Consider the following 18,182-nt stretch of genomic DNA (forward strand, 5'->3'; position numbering starts at 1 on the left):
TTGATACAGTGATGTTCCCCGGGGGCAAACAACTTCAAATTGTGTAGATTTCTCTATCATTTTATATAAAAGTAGCGAACAGGAATAATTCTTGTGACCAAATACATTCAATTCCATTTTGTTAACTTTATTTTTATGTACATAACCATTTCTCTTTATAATCATTCCTGAATTTCTCTTAAACTATACTAAACCTTAAAATAAAGCTTTTTTGAGGAATAAGTAGTTTCATGCATGTAATTTGGGAATTTTTGTCAATGCTCTCAAATTCTTGGTATCAGTAAACGTCTTTAAGAGCATATTCATCAGCATGAATTATTTGCGATCGTTTTCATATATTAGAATATTTTATTGTAAAAAATCGAATGGGTCACTCACTATGGTTGTTCTTTATGAAATTTGACGATCTTTGAGGAGAGAATTTTCGTAATATTTCGGTTTATAGCTTCCTGGGTGACCCCTGTATCGTTTTTATTAGGGTTATACATATGTAGTTTTTCGTTATTTTGCTACGATTTATTTTGTGTCTCTGTAGAAAAATCGAAAGGAGGTGAGCTTTTGCTGCTTCTACTGAATGTTTTCACACCTTACCATTTGTTTTTCAAGGAACGAGAAATTGTATTTTCTGGCGAGATAGATTACAAAGATACTTTATAACCGCTATAGACCAGCTGAGGTGATTATTGTTTTAGTTCGAATTACAAATGGTGTGGATATGAATAAACCTTATCGGAATTTTTAATTTTTCTAAAAAATCGATGCATTGTGGGATCGTTTCGAGTGTATTACAATAGAATTCCATCGAGGAGTTCCTAAGAGATTTCTCTTGTAACACACTCGAAACAATCCCACAATGCATCGCTTTTTTAGAAAAATAAAAAACTCCGATAAGGTCTATTAAAGAATGTTAGCTGTACTTTCTTACGACTATGAATTCAAACTTTGTGTTAATCTCCAATCAGATTCTGATCCTCTGCGCATGACACGTATTCACTCTAAAGACCATGGCTCATTCGTTACACTCACCACAACACTTTAGAGCAGACCGTGGTGTGCGCAGAATGGATGATCTGTTATGAGATTAGCCTCATGTAGTGTTTGTGTAGAGATTTTGATGACGTTTTGGCAAGAAGAGCTTTTATTTGTCGCTAGAAATTTGAAATAATTTAGGAAATTTCATTAAAAAATAATCCGTCATTATATTTTACCAATGATTTATTATGAATTAATTGTTATATTATTAGTAGCAGTATACTCCTATTCTTTCGTATAAATAGCCAATTATTTTTTAATTGTTATTATTAAAAAAAACTAGTTACAACTTAAACGCTGTCTGTTATATTCTTGATTTCGTTTTCACTTGGCACTTTATAGATTTTTAGACATTTTTTTCAATAAAACATTTTTAATTATTTGTGTTGCACATTCGTCCGTTCGTCTGTTACCAGCTTTTCTCGGGATTAATTTTTCGCACAGTGATGCAAAATGGTGATTCCCAAAAAGTGGCGGAGCCTGATTTTCAATAAACATACTTTTCCGGCCGAAAAGGCCGGAAATATGCTAGTCTAGCAAGCTAGACGATTAATTCAGACATATTAGAAATAAAGCAAAAAAGTAAATTTTAGTCGTCTAGAAGCCTTTGTGCACTCCAAACAAAAAAAAAGTGTCAATATCGCAATTAAAATTTTTTCCCGCTCAAAAAAAATTCTTAAAAATGAAATGTGTGTGGATTTGTGTGTTAAAATGTTTCATTTGAGTTGATTTTATTTTGAGAGTTTGTTGTTGCTTAATAAATTGTTTTCTCGCTACGCAAGTTTCTGCGTAGCTAGGCCCGGTATCTATAAGGCTGGAACACCGGATTCTTCCAGTCGTTTATACAAACTAAATCCCGTATCATTATTTGTGTTTATTATTAGTATTACATGCATTATAAACGACTCCAGTCTAGAAATATGCTGGAAAACCCGATTTTTTGGCATTTTCTCGATATTTCATCATTAGTTTTTTCCGATTTTCTGCACAAAGATGCGTATAAGTAATGTCCAAAATGTGGCGGTTTGGATTTTTGAGAAAATTTTTTTTCTGGCTGAAAATGCCGGAATTATGCCGAAAATCGCCGTTTTTGCAGATTTTATTGGACTTTTTCCTTTAATTTCTTTGTTTTTTTCACACAAAAACATTATTGATAACAATGCCCACCATCAAACATGATTCAATTGTCAATAAAACTGATTTTTGCAACCGGAACTTTCTATTTCTTTTTTCCCTACTCCCTTCTCCCGCTGAACTGAAAAAGTACACGCTTTATAAGAATGGTGTAAATCCATTTCATCATGGATATTCTTAACTTTTTTGGGAAAATCATCCTAAAATATTCTTACAGCATTCTTGTTACTTGGGGGTAATTGGCAATTTATAATTAAAATGCTCTAAAAATGACATTCTTAGCTTGAGTAGCATAGGTTTGACCATTAAAATGGAAAATTTCATATTTCATCAAAATGACATGAAAGAGAGCTGTCAATCAAAAGTTAATTAGTTTTTTTGCTCTGAAAATTTTCAATCTCGAAATTTTTTATAATCTCCAACTTGCTGTGCTTAAGTTTAAAGTTTTTTCATAATTTGATTTTACTTCTTTGAGTATACCTTTTGTTACTTTTTTTATATGCGGTATAATAAAAACGTGCATTGTCTTTGATTACCATGAGGATACCAAGCAAGCAATAGTATTTTTTAAGATGTTCCTTTCAATAAAATGTTTTATTTATTTATATAGAAGCATTATATCTTGATTTCATCCAATATTTGTCTTCTTGTGAAATACGAAGCTTTCGACCAGGTTTATTTAATTAGAAGTTAAAGAAAATTTCAAAGTTATCGAGCAGAAGTCGTATCGTTTTATATCAGGAGCGATAATGAAACCTTCGACAGAAAAGAAAAAGCTAATACGGTCCCTCGACGATGTTATTGAATATTTACCATTTTATAATCTGTTCACGGTCAAAGCCATATGTTTGGCAAACATTCCTACGTTTATAAGTGGGTTCGTGTTATACATAAATGTTTTGATTGCTCCAGCGTTGCAGTGTGAATTGAATTTAACAACATTTGAAGTGACTCTCATATCGATCACCTTTTTCATTGGCGAAGCTCTTGGATCATGGTACTGGGGACGAATGGCTGATGTCTATGGCCGTAAAAAGACACTTATTGTAGCTGTCACATTCCAGGTTTATTTTGTGTTGTTATCAGTTGCAAGTGATTCCTATGTGCTACATGTGGTCTTGAGATTTTTGGTAGGAGTTGGTTATGGTGGATGTATTGTACTGACTGTTGTCTATAGTACTGAATTCACCAGCAGAAGAAATCATGCTAAAGCGGTCTTATTTCTGAACGATATATTCATATTTGGCAGTCTTGCAGCAATCGGAGTATCATATTTCACATTGACCTTGTATGGTTGGAGGAATTTTATTCTTTGGTCAATACTGCCGTACATTTTACTGATATGCCTAATGTTGCTGATGCCAGAATCCATCCGATTCCTAAGTATAAATGGAGAAACTGATAAAGTATCGGACATGTTAGATGAGATTGCAATGACAAGCATTATCACATTGCCAGCGAATTTCCATGGTGAAGAGATTTCAACAGGTAGACACATAACAAAGGGTCAAAGTCCAGGTTACTTTACAGTTTTTACAAAACATTGGAAAAAGATTTTAGGATTATCAATTAATGGTGTACCCATATTTCTCAGTTTTTATGGTATTCCGTTCTTTATCGATTATAAAATCCAACACCCAAGTTCTTGTGGATTCAATGATGCAACGGTGATGATGAAATGTGCGCCCTTGACCGATTCTCAAATCTTACGTTCGTTTTGGATCAATTTTGGCCTGTTACCAGGATCAATAATCGGTTACTTTGTTGTTGAAAAGCAAGGTCGTAAAATTCTACTTGGATTTACGACTATATTAATGGCGATATCATATTTAACGCAGTTATTATGTTTACCGTCCGTCATGACGTATGTATTGTTGTTTTTATCGTCGGGGTTTGGATCGAGTTCGACGTGTTTTCTTTTCTTGTTTTCCTCAGAATTGTTCCCAACAAATATCAGAAGTACTGCATCAGGAATATCAGCTACAATTTGGAAAGTTTTTTCAATTTTATCGCCACTATTGTTTCAGCATTTAATTTATATAGAGTGGAATTTTGTTGTTGTTTTCATGGGGTCCTTAAGCGTTCTTGGTATCGTTGGATTAGGACTCCTTCCGGAAACGCTTGGTCAAAATTTAAACGATTATTAAATCATCTAACTCTAAGTATAGTAATACGATTATTTTCAATAGATTATTTAGCCAAAATACCCCAGCTTCACCTCATTTTTTTTCACTTTAATATTTCCACTATTACAGCCTGATAACCTATATGTTCATGAACCCAGCGTCATCAAAGCCTTAGTTAAGCACAACCATCGGACGCATGTGCTACCTTCAGATTATATGATACAAATTGATCTTCGAAGACCAGGAGGTCAACGAAAAACATCAAAATTGAAACAAAGTCTACAATCAGCTAGGTGCGATTGGCACTGGGTACGAGAGTGATTAATTCCTAATAAATTTTGCAACCTTTTGATCACCCCTGATTTTAATAAAGTAATCATATATCGAATTTTAGAATGCTAGATATATTAATGTATTTAAAAAATGGACTTCAAAAAAAAATTGGAAAAACAAAATCCTAATGTAAACTCTTATGTATATACTAACAAAAATGAAAATAAATTGTAGACTGAATGAAAAAATGTTTATACAACAAGGTCATCAAAATGAGCCTCAAAGTTCTTCAATTTGTTTTCTTTGTTTAGGAGATCGTATAAGTCATTTACACTGTATGAGAAAGATGACGCATGTTTAATGTTATTCGAATGAAAATCGAAAGATTCCGAATTTTTCCGGACATTACCAAAATTGTTCATTGGACTGAAATAATTATCAACTTCTTGTTGTATAATTTGTTCCGTTTTCTCGGACGGGTGCTCGTCGAACCGGACACTTTCGGTTGAATCGTAAAGCATATTTTCAACCGATTCAAAACTTCCTTCGCGTTTTAAGTTTGTAGTAGTCGGATGGAAGTAACATTCCTCAAAGTTTTCTTGTTGCTTTTCAAGCTGCGTATCGGTACTGGCTCCCATTGAAGACATACTGTAATTTGATTGGCTCTTTTTCAAATATTTTTGCGAAAGAAACGAATTGATTGGTCCGATTCCCGAATCCAGTGAACTTCGACGTGAAGTTTTTGCTGAGCTTAATCTTGAATGGGAGTCTTGCAATTTCTTTCCTTGAGGTGAAAGATACTTGAAGTTCATAGCTGTATTCGAATTTTCATCTCTGTCGATAGTTGTGCTCTCGTAACCGCCCGAAAAGCTGTGGCGACGCGTAACTTCTAATCTCGAGTTCGCAAAATCGTATTTTTGTCTTTCTTCAATTAACAGGCATTCGTCATCATCCTTCTTTCGAATAAACCCGACAACGTAATTCATTCGTTTACGAGCATTTTGCCATAAATATCGAGACTGTTTCCATCGTAAATCTTTAAATTTGTCGTAATTGTTCTTTTCTCGATTGCTACTCGAGTTTACTGTTGTGTCGCTTGAAGATTTTTTTACGATGTTATCATTTGTTTTGATTACGGCCGAATTATTCTTTTTACGAAGATTTTTGGCACGATTACGAACGAATGCAGCCGCCTTGTTCATTGCGAGAGTCTTCTTTTGCCGCAACGGTTTCGGATGCGATATTAAACCAGTGCTTTCGTCACTAAAAGCGAACAAAAGTTACAAAATAAATGAATTGACGAGAGTTTTGATATAGGTGGAGAACTTGGTCTCACCACCTTACATTACTTCGTAATTTTCTGATTTTCTAATAATTCATAAGAAGAATGAAGCCTTAAAAAAGAAAAAATATTAAGAACATAAAGCTGGGTCTTTTGAATTAGCTCGTAAAGAACATTTTGAAGTCACTCGAAGTTTATAGAACAAAAAATTTATTGATTCTTATACAAAAAGTGTAATCAATTGCAGAGTGTATTAGTTTCTTACCTGTTCCCTTCATCATTTTCTTCTTCATTCTGTTCTACGTTGTTGAAACGCATCACTCCTTCGCCATTCACTCCTTCGCCATTCACTCCTTCGCCATTCACTCCTTCGCCATTCACCTCTTTCGCTTCTTCTACTCCGTCCTCAAATGATGAAGATGATGACATTTTTCCGGTCACAAAATCGTCATCAAAAGCTGAGGGATTCTTATGTTCTTCTTCTTCTTTACGTAACATATTGTCATCCATTTTTTCTTCGCTCACCTTTTCTTCAGTGTTGTTTCTTTTATTGTTTCTTCGTTTTCGAAAGACTATTGTTTTCTTCATTTTCGAGAAACTGCTGTTCCCAAAGCTCGTATCTAAAGTGTAAAAAGTAAAGAATAAAGATTTCTAGATTAAGATTTAGATTATAAGGAGATACGACTATTGTTAAAACCTATAGTTATGATATACTAGAAAATCCCCGTTGAAAAGATAACATTCAATTTAGTTTTCAACACGATTTATCCCGACCTAAATATAGGAATCGCGCGGTGACAAATTAATTTTTTTGCTGAGTGCATGAATTTTATTCGATCCTAACAAGAAAAGGTGGTGTAGAGTTTGACCTTGCTAAACTATCTATTAAGAGCCGAACTTATTTAACTTAATGTATTAGATTTTCACCTCTTCTCAAAAATTTTAGTCTACTTCCACAATAAGAACTAAGACCTCTAAAAGTCACTTTTGTATTAGTGATAATACGTCCCTTGCAGCCTTCTTTTATATCTGACTGAATCTGCGAGTGAAAAACATTATTCAACCCGCCCCCTCTACATTAGCAGTTTTTCGCCTCTGTATTTCACCTCAATAATTCATGACATTTTTTTTCTTGACGGGAAAAACATGAAGATAAAAGTACTCCAAAGGCTTTAAATGCGAGTAGGTTGATTTTCCCCTTTTTTCTTCCCCTATGTATCTGACTTTGAAACCTGGTTTGATTTTCATCATTGTTCACCGCCGACAAAACATAATATGGATTAGTCCTTGCCCATACATACACGCTTTTTTTTGAAAGAATGGTGTAAATTCATTTCATCATGGATATTCTTAACTTTTTTGGGAAAATCATCCTAAAATATTAGCTTACTGGGGGTAATTGACAATTTAATAAAAAATGCTCTAAAAATGGCATTCTTAGCTTGAGTAGCAAAATTCCATGATGGTGATATTCTTAGCATTATTCTTAATTTTTTGACCATTTTCATCATGGACATTCTTATAAAGTGTATTCTTATAATAAAAAAAAAGCGTGTATAATTTACAGAATGAAAAGTTGACATTCTAGATCTTACACCCTGTCTCACAGCCCCGGTGGTATTTTTTCATACAGCGCGAAAAACTTTTATCGAAATTCCAATGAATATAAAAATTCTACTGTTCCAAGCTCAGAAAATCCAATGGTTTCGGCTGAGTGCAATTCTTTAACATTAAGTTTCAAATGGAGATGAAATCAAAGTCAATTTCTCACAGGGGCTGAAATTGTAGGGTATTTTTCCCATCGGGTACGAAAGTTTGACCAAATATTCCGGTCTGTGACACACGGGTGTATCTTTGAAGGGGAGGCTTTGATGAGAAAGGCAGTTTCTGGACTCGCACACAAACACTAGCTAATAAAGTTTTGAGAATCTTTACTGTTTGTCTACTTATGGGAAAATATCAACCATTAGCCCTACTCTTGGATACCTAATAGCTGGGGTTGGGATAAGCAGGAGGGTTGGAAAAATCTCAAAACTTAATAAACGGGGGGGGTGGAATAAGAATGTCCTGCGTGAAAAACTTTTGAGAAATTAAGCGGGGGACAACTTATCAGGTACCCGAGAGTAGGCTGAATGCATCCCTGGGACTGAAATTCCAAAATTTTCTCAAAATTTTCCACCTTTTGACAAAAAATGTCTGCCATACTTTTCCCGAATTACCGAAAATAGTTACACCCTGAGAGCACTGTTTTTTTTTCTTTTTTGGTGTTTTTTGCGGCCCTACCTGGGACTTATGGAGGTGAAAGAAGGTACCTTGACCAGAGGCACATCCCCGTGCCCCTTTTTTTTCCCAAGTACTAACCCCGGAGGATGCTTATCGTGTATAAAACTCTCGCCTGAGAGCTACCAAAATACGAGGTAACCTCAAGTTTCTTAAAAAGGGCTAGAAATTCAACCATTGTGTTATCTAATTTTTTAAATATTTCCTATCTATATAGGAAATATTTGTTAAAACGGTAAAATTTCTTCTCCTTCTTCTCCTTCTTCTCCAAGTCTAACGCTCGGTTTTGATCAATTTCGTGAGTTTGTACATGAGTCTCTTTTTAAATCAAGCTCCGGCGGTAAAAACAGTAGGATGTTCTTTTTTTGAGGCGGGAGACGTCATTTCTTCGAGAAACGTCTGTGGTAAATATCCGTACGGCGCTCTATTCTCCTTGTCGATCGGGAAACGTCGGCCGTTTTAGAAGCGTATTGTTGATCGGACCATACTGCTTTGTTTCTAACTGTCAAAACAAAGATGGCAGAAAATAGACAACAACTTTTACTCTTTCGCTACTTTTCTTTGCTTTGGTTTATGTGCTTTGATGAGTTGAATTGGATCATGATTTTTGTACGATTGTCACAAGAAATGGTCGATAGTGAACTTTTCTTAATATTACTTTTTGGATTTGATGTTTCGTTTACATTCTGTTGGTTTGGAATGAGCTGGAATGAGAGATGATACTACAATCTCTTGCCTTGGTCTTGGAAAAACAGGACATTTTATCAACTTTCACAACAAACTAACTTCAATTTTGTTTGTATATTTACATAAATCGTACGCAGGCAAGTGACTGTGAATAAATCTGACCATGTTATACCTGAAAAATTACATACTGTTTGCAATATGAAAAAAGTTTGCACCCAACGAATGCAAGCCGACAATGAAACAATGGGAATGGTTGATGAACTGATTTTAGGTAAAAATTTAAACATGGAGCAAAATTGACTGGTTAATGATTAAATTTCCCTTGGTTTTTTATCTACAACAATGAATTAACTGCTGGGGTTAGTGACAGTTAGTGAAAACTCGTTGCGGTTATAAATTTCAAATTTTAAAGCTGATATCCGGATCCGGAACACCACGGCCCCAATATGAAGAATGTTATGTTATACTTCTTAAAAGGTTTATTGCATTGTGCATTGAATATGGATGTAATTAATTTGAAATCAACTCACATGTACAATTAAAATTTTTTTTGAACTTGGAGATTTTCTTCCCCGCGTGCATTTTAAAACGTGGAAAACTTTAGTTGTGAATTTAGAGATCTTTTGCAACGTGTGTTTTAAACGTGGAAACTTTTCTCGTGAATTAGGAGATTTTCTTACCGTCAACTGCTCCACCTTGGGACTATCTGACAAAACATGGGACAGCAATTTGGCCACCATTTCACCAAACCTCCAAAGTCATTTGATTTGAGTTAATGAATGGCGTATTAAAAAAATGGCAAAACGATGGAGCGTTTGACGTCATTCGGGCGGCAAGTTACACACGCGTTATTTGTTAACCCCATCGGGCGATAGGCGGTTAGGCAGCGGGCGTTCTCTAATTCTCCAATTGTCCCTACTGTATCAGTGAAAGTTATCGTGACATGTTATGAAAGGAAGTATGATTGATAAACTTGGTCGAGTTATCAAAACAAATTTGTTGTCCAAGAGATTTAACAAGTTACTGTAGTGAAAATACAGACCAGATATCAAACAGTCCCATGTTTCGACCAATCGTCCCAAGTAAAGCAGTTGACAGTATGTACATTTAAAACGTGGAAACTTTTGTGATAAATTTGGAGATTTTCTTACACGTGCATTCAAAACGTGGAAAACTTTTGTCGTGAACTTGACATTTTCTTCCACATGCATTTAAAAAATGAAGAAAACTCAAGTGATCCTGGCATGACAATTTATTTTATTTTCTGACATTTTTTTGAAAATTTTTTTTTTTTGCATTCTGTCGGAAAATATGAAATTGTTTCCCTGTTTTGTAAGTTTTTTACTTTTTAGCACGTACATTATTTAAAAAAACTCCAAAAGTTACTTTAAATTTTTACATTTTTTACAATATTTTATATGTGAAAGTATACTGTAATGCAAAATATTTCATCTCATTTTGAAAATATATAAAATTTTCTTTGGTTTTCTTTTTTACTGTGAAATATTCTCCTTTTTGTCATTCTTTCATTTTAAATATTTGCCCTTTTTGGCTATATAATATTTCTGGAAATCAGAGCTTAATGAAATAATTATATAATCAGGTCTTTTGATGTGTTCAACAACACTCTACTTGGCGGTGCGACGCCATATAATACTAATAATACATAATACTAAAATCTATTTAAAGTCCACCCAACGAAAATTAAAGTTCCAGCCAATTTGATTACTGTATTGTTGTTCTCAGTCGGGTTCAGCTTGGTTGGATATATTCCGTGATCCGTAGCTTTGAATCTACAGTCATCTTATGAAATACTGTCAATAACATAAATGGAATTTTGAAATTCTTAGGGACTTGTGTTGCTTGATGTTATCTGAGATTTAAAGCACTTTGAAATCTTTTGAGGACATTAATTATTATTTTAACATTTGTAAAGGAAATATTTATCCGCATCTTTGCGGCTCTTGTTTTTCTTTCAAATGTTTAATTGAAATTCAATTGTTCAATTTAAATATTACTCATACAAAACTAATAATCAAGCTACAAGTTTATAAAATCTCAGAAACACAAAGACGGGGCGGGGGTAACTCTCGGACGATAGTTTTATACACGACGAGCATACCCCTTTATCATAGATTTCATGAGCCTCTATATTAAATCCATGCCTATATCAAAACATATCCGAGGGGATGCGTGCAGCCTACATTAGCCGAGATACTGATTTTAAGATGGCAAAGTATTGATAAAAAGAAAGTCCAAAAGGTGGGAAAAGGGCTTTAAATTGTCGTAGGCCTGTTTATAATGCTTTTAAGTAATCTTTGACACAAGATGGTACGTAGGTTGAAAAATCTCTTATTTTGAAATCATGTTGAAATAATTAAATCCTTATGTTTGCTGCAACTGTTACTTTCACTATAGTAAGAAACTTGAATATAACATGGCCCCCGGGGTGCGAATCGAATTGAGGGGGCCAAAAAATATGTCGCCCATTATGGTTGGGCGACGAAGAAAATTTTCGACTTATCACCCTTATTTCACCCCTCTAAACGGTATATATAAGATTTTTTGGATCCGATTTTTTAAAGTAAAAAAAAAATACTTTGCAAAATATTGGGGGGGGGAGGATGCCATGTTTGTTACTTTCACTATACAGAAAGAAAGTTGAATATAAGTTATGCTCTCTGAGAATTATATGTATCGAAAAATAAAAAATTGCGAAACAACATCTTGAAAGTTCAAACTGGGGAGATGTACCAGTTTGTCGGTGTGTCTTTTTTTGCGTCGGTTTTTCGGTGATCAACAAAAAATGTGTCCGTATTTAGGTGTTTGAGATGATACGGTTATACGGTAATTTTGCTTAAAAGTCGGAGAAACGGTGCTAAATCAAGGGCTATTTCTCAGAAATCCCTCTTATCATCTTATCTCATATTAGAATTTTGAAGGAAAAAAACATGAAAAAATGTCGGTGTGTCGGTATTGCGGTGATTTTGTGAAAACTGTCGGTATTTCGGTGTCCAGGACCCTCATACGCCCCACTTCCTAAACGTGATGATTGATGATAGAAAGTAAATTGATAAAACTAAGTAACTATTGCTTGGGCCACTATTACATGTTAATATCTTTTCGTATTAGTTACTTCCTGTTGGGTTAGAAATTTGTACTCGAAAACAAAAAAATTCTCAAACGATTGAAAAAGTAACAAAATATAGTCAAATAACCAGCAAATAACCTGGCTTGCTGCGTTACGTTTGTCCGAATAACGTATAGAAACAAAACATAGTACAGTTATTACCTGATTCTGGAGGACAAAAATCTTCATCATTCAATTTCAAATACATTTTTCCAAATTCAATGTTTTTAAGTTCTAATCAAACCAGCATGAAATTTTACTTCAAAATTAGTCAAGTAAAGTGCAACTTATTCATCCATCAAATAATAAACTGATAACTGGTCAATACTTTAATGATACCTTAAACATATACTCTCACTATTGAACATCAGAAATAGAATTTTCTGTTTATTTTACTGACTCATTATCCTCCACGTGTTTACCTTCCATTTGACGTCATCATTGTTGACGAAATTGAAACCTAATTTGGCTTATTCTGCAACATGTCAAACGCCATGATAGGAATATGGTATTGATATTCAAATTTCCGTGAAATCAAATTCCGTTAGAAAACTTTTTGCGGTTTTTAAGATACATCCATATTTGAGCTAAGATTTGATTAAATATGGCAACAAAAGTATTCACGTCCTGGAAACATCGTATACGCTGCGTTGGTCGCTATATAAAGCCATGACCAACTTTGGATACATTTAGACAGAGTTAATGCTTATGTAACTCTCGTCTTAACCGAGGTTTAAGTATGGGCCAGTGAGATTTTGAGCTCCTTTGGAATAGAACAAACGTTACCTAAATCTTTTTGGGTAATGTACGTTCTCTAGCTTAAATGGGTGTGATTTTTTTTGGAACAGACTTATTCAAGAAAACAATAGAATCTTGACGTAAGAATTACCGTGTAAGAACTGATTTTAAGAGATTGGTCAAATTATCATATGTTGACTTTGTAAAGAAGTTACACAAAAAAGTTTGGAGGTTTCGCTCAAAAAAATGTAAGACATCTACAAGCAAAAGATTTCGAACTATCATCCCTTAAAAAACGCAACTGAACAGGTCAGAGAGGCTTGAAATGCTGAGTGGGAAAGTTAACAATAAGTAAAGTTTGTTCTTGTGGATGGATCTTCATACTTATTGTGCTCAGTGACAAAAAGCGTAGGAATTATGGTGAATTAATTTTGTGAATCAAGGGAAGCTGGAGCGAGATAGAGAAAAGAGGGGGTAGACGTATTGCTTTCTAGTGCTAAGTAGTGCTTACTTGTGGGATGCAATCTCTATTCTACTTGGAAAGGGAAAAGTGAAATAGAGTTTCAGTTTTTTGCGTTATCTGGACAATGAAAGTGAGAAAGTGAAGAAAACATTTTGAGCTTCATTAAATGGAAAAATAAGTGTCTCAATAATTTGATGATTTATTAATTTCCTAATTCATATACTCAACTCTCTCTAATTCGAATCTCTATTATTCGAATCTCTCTATAATTCGAACTAAAATACTGGGCCCCTCAGCTTATTGAGAGTTGTTTAAAGTTCTCTCTGTAATTCGATTCTTTCTCTAATTCGAATACAATTTTTGGTCCCTTGAAATCGAATTAGAAAGGGTCAACTGTAATTTCTTGCTCAGTGGAGCGGAGATAAGATGAGAACTAAATCCAAATAGTGATGGAGAAACTTCTGAGTTCTATTGTTACAGCTCAGAAATCCTGATAGTCTTGATACAAACGGCGAATACTGTATATGTCTCTTGAATGTAAAAGTGTTAAGCTATATAATTCAAAATGATGAGCTCCTTACCTGAAAAATATCTTCTCTTTAATTGTTCGAGCCGCGTTGCATACGAAGATTTACGTTGTTGTTGAGCTTGGTCACGTGATTTACATAATGGTTCGTATTCGTCAAGAAAAGTTTCCAAATCGTATTCAAACGATGTCTCCATTACTGCGGTCTCTTTTACCAGATTGCTCGTTCTTTGATTCCTTGGTAAAATTTACTTTGATAACTGTGTTTTCCAGATTTTCGTCGATTCTCGAGATTTCCAGAAGGAAAAATTTTGGCACGTAGATTTCTTTTTGACAAAACTAACGATTTCGAGATTGATTATTCCAAGGAGCCCAAATATTTTGATGATATATATTTCGATGAGTGCAACTTGATGCAATTATTTTGTTTCAATTCGTGTTAGAGGATCTCAATAGTAATACGTTAAGCTAACATGCTTTTTAAAAAGACAAATATATTTCCAAAGCCCAAATGAAATATATCGACGTAAGTGATTGTAAATGATTCCTCTTAATAGTCCTATGTGAAAGGTTTGATAAGAGATGCTCTTCAAAGTTTAACTCTTCTACAAAAACTTTGTTTTGAAATCCAATCTTTCTGTTATGAGGAGCTCTTCACAAGTGCTTTTTGATCTGATCGATTTTTTTGGCACCTAATGAATAGAAAAAGTATATATCAAAGATTTTAGACTTTGAATGGTCTTAATAGAGAGAATGCTAGCCCTTTACCATAATATATCATCAGGTTAGTGAGACAGGGGTGTTTACATCTCGTCCCCGTGTATCCCAGGCTTAATTTACTGATGAACGCCGAGGTTTTACAGTACACTCTCGCTTATTCGAACTTTTATTATTTGAATCTTTCTATAGTTCGAACTTGTTACCTATCCCCGTAAAAGGGAAACCTCGTAAAATGCTTTCGATAATTCGAATCTCTCTGTAATTCGAGCAAATAAGATTCCCCGTTTGAGTTCGAATTAGCGTAAAGTCAACTGTACCAGAAAGCATAAAAAACCCAATGATGCGCAATGAGTCTTATCAAGGGACTCTTATTTGCTCGAATTACAAAGAGATTCGAATTATAGAAAGCATTTTACAAGCATTTCCCTTTTACGGGGATTGGTAATAAGTTATGTACATGAAAGTAGGTCTATAACCTGAACATTTTATCGCTGTAGAGCATTAAACTATGCTAATTAATGAAACAAACTTCGCGATTCATTTATCAGACATTTAAATCCATGATGTGCTAAATCAATTAATCCATTCATGCATAATGTCTAGTCTTATTAACAGGCTCCTGACAAAAACAAAGTAATTAAAATTTGGTTAGCACCTCCACCTGACTCTAAGACTCGGCCTCCGAACCTGACTAATTGAAAAAGAAAAGGATCTCATACAATTTCAACTTAGTATCAAAATTATCGAACGCCATCCTCCACATGATGTAAACTGTAAACAATTAGATTTTCCCTTTTTCGTTTACAATCTTCGTTTTATTTCTAAATCGTGAAATATTTTCATTAAGTTGCGAAATCAATAACCTCTGAATCGAAACTTTAAAACCGTTATATCATCGCCGTGCTTGACACCATAAAAGACCATAGAAAGTCCAGTCAAAATATAAAATCTCTAAAATCACAAAGACAATATAAACAGTACTGAAGTGCCTCTTTATTGAAATGACAGTCCAGTGGGTTGTGTGTGGTTTGCCGATATTTCTGTTACGCGTGCCAAAAATATGAAGTACTGTCTAATGAGAAATGCTTTTCGGGGAAAGATTTTCATTTGTTTATTTGGCAGCTGACAAGGAGTGGGTGATTGTATTAAAAGAAACATAGGTGATGAAATTAGAGGTCCACACCGAGTCCACACATTTTTTATTGAAAGTAGGAGATTTTTATAATCCTTTAACGAAAAATACTTCTACGGAAATACGGTACATTTATTCCACGGCAATCCGCAAATTGCATTTTACTTTTAGATCCATACCTAGTCTCGCAAATCCAGTGGGACGAACTCCTACCTGGGAGTATAATGACACCCCCTTCTCACAGACCCACTGGGACCCCTTCACACTGGAAAAAATTAGCCAAAATATCGTCCCCGGTGGAAGATTATCCTACAATTTTTGTCCCCACTGAAAATAATCAAATGAACCAATCCTCACTCCAAAACATTATGCTATTTTTCCCATCCCCACTGAAATTTTTAACTTTAAAACAAAAGATTTTAAATCCACGGCCATAAACAATATGGGATTTATCAATCCCCATTGAGTTTCAGTCCATTATTTTTATTTCCACTGCCTGGAAAAATCCTTCCGGGTCTGTGAGAAGGGGGTGCATAATGATACTAATATAATGAAGTTTCACTTTTATAGATTAAGGACCTGAAAATTGAGCACCCTCAAAACATATGAAAAATGGTCTCTCATAAATCAAAGCAGGCTGCCTGCATCCCTCGAATATGTTGTGTTTTGTAACAGAACTTTTTCAAGGATGCGCACAGCCTACAATTGAACCAGTTACCACTTAAGTCTTTCTAAACGTCAAAATATAGTCTAGAAAGCTAGACGAGTAATTCAGACATAGTAGAAATAAAGCAGAAATCAATAGAGGGAAGAAATTTTAATTTATACAAACTAAATCCCGTAACAATAATCGTATTATCATATAACGCTTATATTACTATACTGTATTACACGCATTATAAACGACTCCAGTCTAGTCAAAACATCGAAGTGCTTAGAAAATCATTAACTAGTAGGAAAGGCCAACACGTATTTTACCAGAAACTATATTCCTCGTGTTACTACAAAAATGATTGACAAAGTAGAAAAGCGTTTTTTGATCAGAAAGATTCAATCCAACCTACGTATTATAGTTGTTAACAGAATTATAGTAAAGATGATTGAAACCACAATTTGTTTTAAAACAGTAAAAACCACAAGAAGTAAATATGCGACATTCAGAAAGGAAATGATATGATTGATATTATGGCAAGCAGAAGTGAAAACCTCTAATTAGCGGACACTCCCAAAAAGCGGACACTGTCTAAATAGCGAACACAACCTATTCCCCCTTTTTTAACAAACGCCACTAAAACAGTCTCCAAAAAGCGGACACCTCCAATTAAACGGACACTTTGCTTACTCCCCGATGGTGTCCGCTGATTGGAGGTTCCACTGTACTTAGAAGTGCGGACGTGTCTTGTGGTGGTTTCAGAGCTCGCTGGACCGAGCAGGAAAATCCCTTTGTGTAGACATCAACACAACGAGCAAGAAAGCACGGTATTTAAGAGGAGCCAGTCCATGTTTATCCAATCTAAGGAGATACTTCATAACTGAAATAGTTCGGCCTCTAAACCATCCAAAAGGATATAAACAAACTTTCCAAATTCAATGTTTCAATTCAATGCTCTGCTTTGGTGTCCTGCTGTTTTATACAAAAGAATAGTATAGTAGAGTAGAGCACTTTATCTCAAACACGATGATCGACTGTTATATCTGCTTTAATAATCATCCTTCAAAATCCAATAAATCTGAATAACTCGTATTCCATACAATATATACTACACTGTATGGAAAATAATTTTACCAATGAAAAAATCAAAGTTACAGATAGTTATATAATATTTGAAATCGTTACATTATAAGAACAACAAACTCTTTACCGGAAAAGTTATTCCATCTCTTGAAGGTCACACAATCACACACAAACTTGAAGGTTCAAGCAAAATCAGCAAAGGATCAGCAAAAATTTTTAAAATCTGAGAATAAGTGATAATTCACCCCATCTACACAAAACTTTGAATTCCCATTCGCAGCTAGCCCACGCGCATCCCAAAAGACCAATGCATTAGAAGTTTTCAAGCCCACAAGGATTATGAACTGACAAAAAACTTTACGTATCGTTTCATGAATTTGCGCCACACCACAAGTCTTTCACACATTTTGAGCGAACCTGGTCAACATGTCTACTAAGACCTCGATTACCGTATAACCGATAACAACCGTACAACCTTCCTTTTTCTCGGAAAACTTTCCAATCCTTAACTCAGGCTATTAACTTCTGTGCACAGTTAGGAAACAATATTTGAAAGTATACCTGGTAAAAACAGTGGAAATGCACCAGAAAAGTTTCCAATGAATGATAAAGTTTTCACCACGGTACATGTTTATTGAGTTCAGTTCTTTCTTATAAAAAGTGAAACAGAAATCTTTCTGAGAAAGGTCAAGGTAAACACAGATGTAAAGTGTTGAATGAATTGTCATTATTTGAAATAAGGCGGGATTTTAAACATCATCATCGACCTTGGCACATATTGACTTTGAAAATAAACACTATTCCAGCCTTGATATTTATTTTTGTTGTCCCAGATATGAAAATGAAAATCACAAAAAAAAAAATTATCCAATTATATCGATTGAATTTACAACCTTGTACACCGTCAAACCTAAAAACATCACT

The 18,182-nt window shown here is 34.5% G+C and overlaps 2 protein-coding genes across 3 annotated transcripts; one reads left to right on the forward strand and one right to left on the reverse strand.

Moving 5' to 3' along the window:
• Window positions 1–2,877: 2,877 nt before the first annotated feature.
• Window positions 2,878–4,572, forward strand: LOC136817959 (synaptic vesicle 2-related protein-like). The gene has a single exon (XM_067074306.1). The coding sequence runs from the start codon at window positions 2,916–2,918 to the stop codon at window positions 4,311–4,313; it is 1,398 nt and encodes a 465-aa protein (XP_066930407.1). The 5' UTR covers window positions 2,878–2,915; the 3' UTR covers window positions 4,314–4,572.
• Window positions 4,573–4,625: 53 nt separating this feature from the next.
• LOC136817956 (iron-sulfur cluster assembly protein SufD-like) lies at window positions 4,626–17,880 on the reverse strand. Of its 2 annotated transcripts, XM_067074303.1 has the most exons (4): window positions 17,820–17,880; window positions 13,727–14,363; window positions 6,113–6,467; window positions 4,626–5,828 (listed from the first exon to the last, which is right to left on the reverse strand). In XM_067074303.1, exons 2-4 carry the CDS (start codon window positions 13,866–13,868, stop codon window positions 4,817–4,819), a joined length of 1,509 nt encoding a protein of 502 aa, XP_066930404.1. In that variant the 5' UTR covers window positions 13,869–14,363; window positions 17,820–17,880; the 3' UTR covers window positions 4,626–4,816. The 2 variants fall into 2 exon arrangements, with proteins under 2 accessions (XP_066930404.1, XP_066930405.1); XM_067074304.1 differs by lacking the exons at window positions 13,727–14,363; window positions 17,820–17,880 and adding an exon at window positions 12,107–12,286.
• Between the last annotated feature and the right edge of the window lie 302 nt (window positions 17,881–18,182).

This window comes from Clytia hemisphaerica, unplaced genomic scaffold, assembly GCF_902728285.1.
Source record: "Clytia hemisphaerica strain Z4C2 unplaced genomic scaffold, Clytia hemisphaerica genome assembly, whole genome shotgun sequence".
Lineage (NCBI taxonomy): Eukaryota > Metazoa > Cnidaria > Hydrozoa > Leptothecata > Clytiidae > Clytia > Clytia hemisphaerica.

What these genes read in the sequence shown, in the direction of transcription:
- LOC136817959 (XM_067074306.1), top strand. Translation starts at nt 2,916, where the DNA reads ATGAAACCTTCGACAGAAAAGAAAAAGCTAATACGGTCCCTCGACGAT.
- LOC136817956 (XM_067074303.1), bottom strand. Translation starts at nt 13,868, where the DNA reads ATGGAGACATCGTTTGAATACGATTTGGAAACTTTTCTTGACGAATAC. An exon ending in AAAGAGAAGATATTTTTCAG is followed by an intron (nt 6,468 to 13,726) that starts GTAAGGAGCTCA and finishes TTTACACTTTAG; the next exon opens with ATACGAGCTTTGGGAACAGC. An exon ending in GAAAATGATGAAGGGAACAG is followed by an intron (nt 5,829 to 6,112) that starts GTAAGAAACTAA and finishes GTTCGCTTTTAG; the next exon opens with TGACGAAAGCACTGGTTTAA.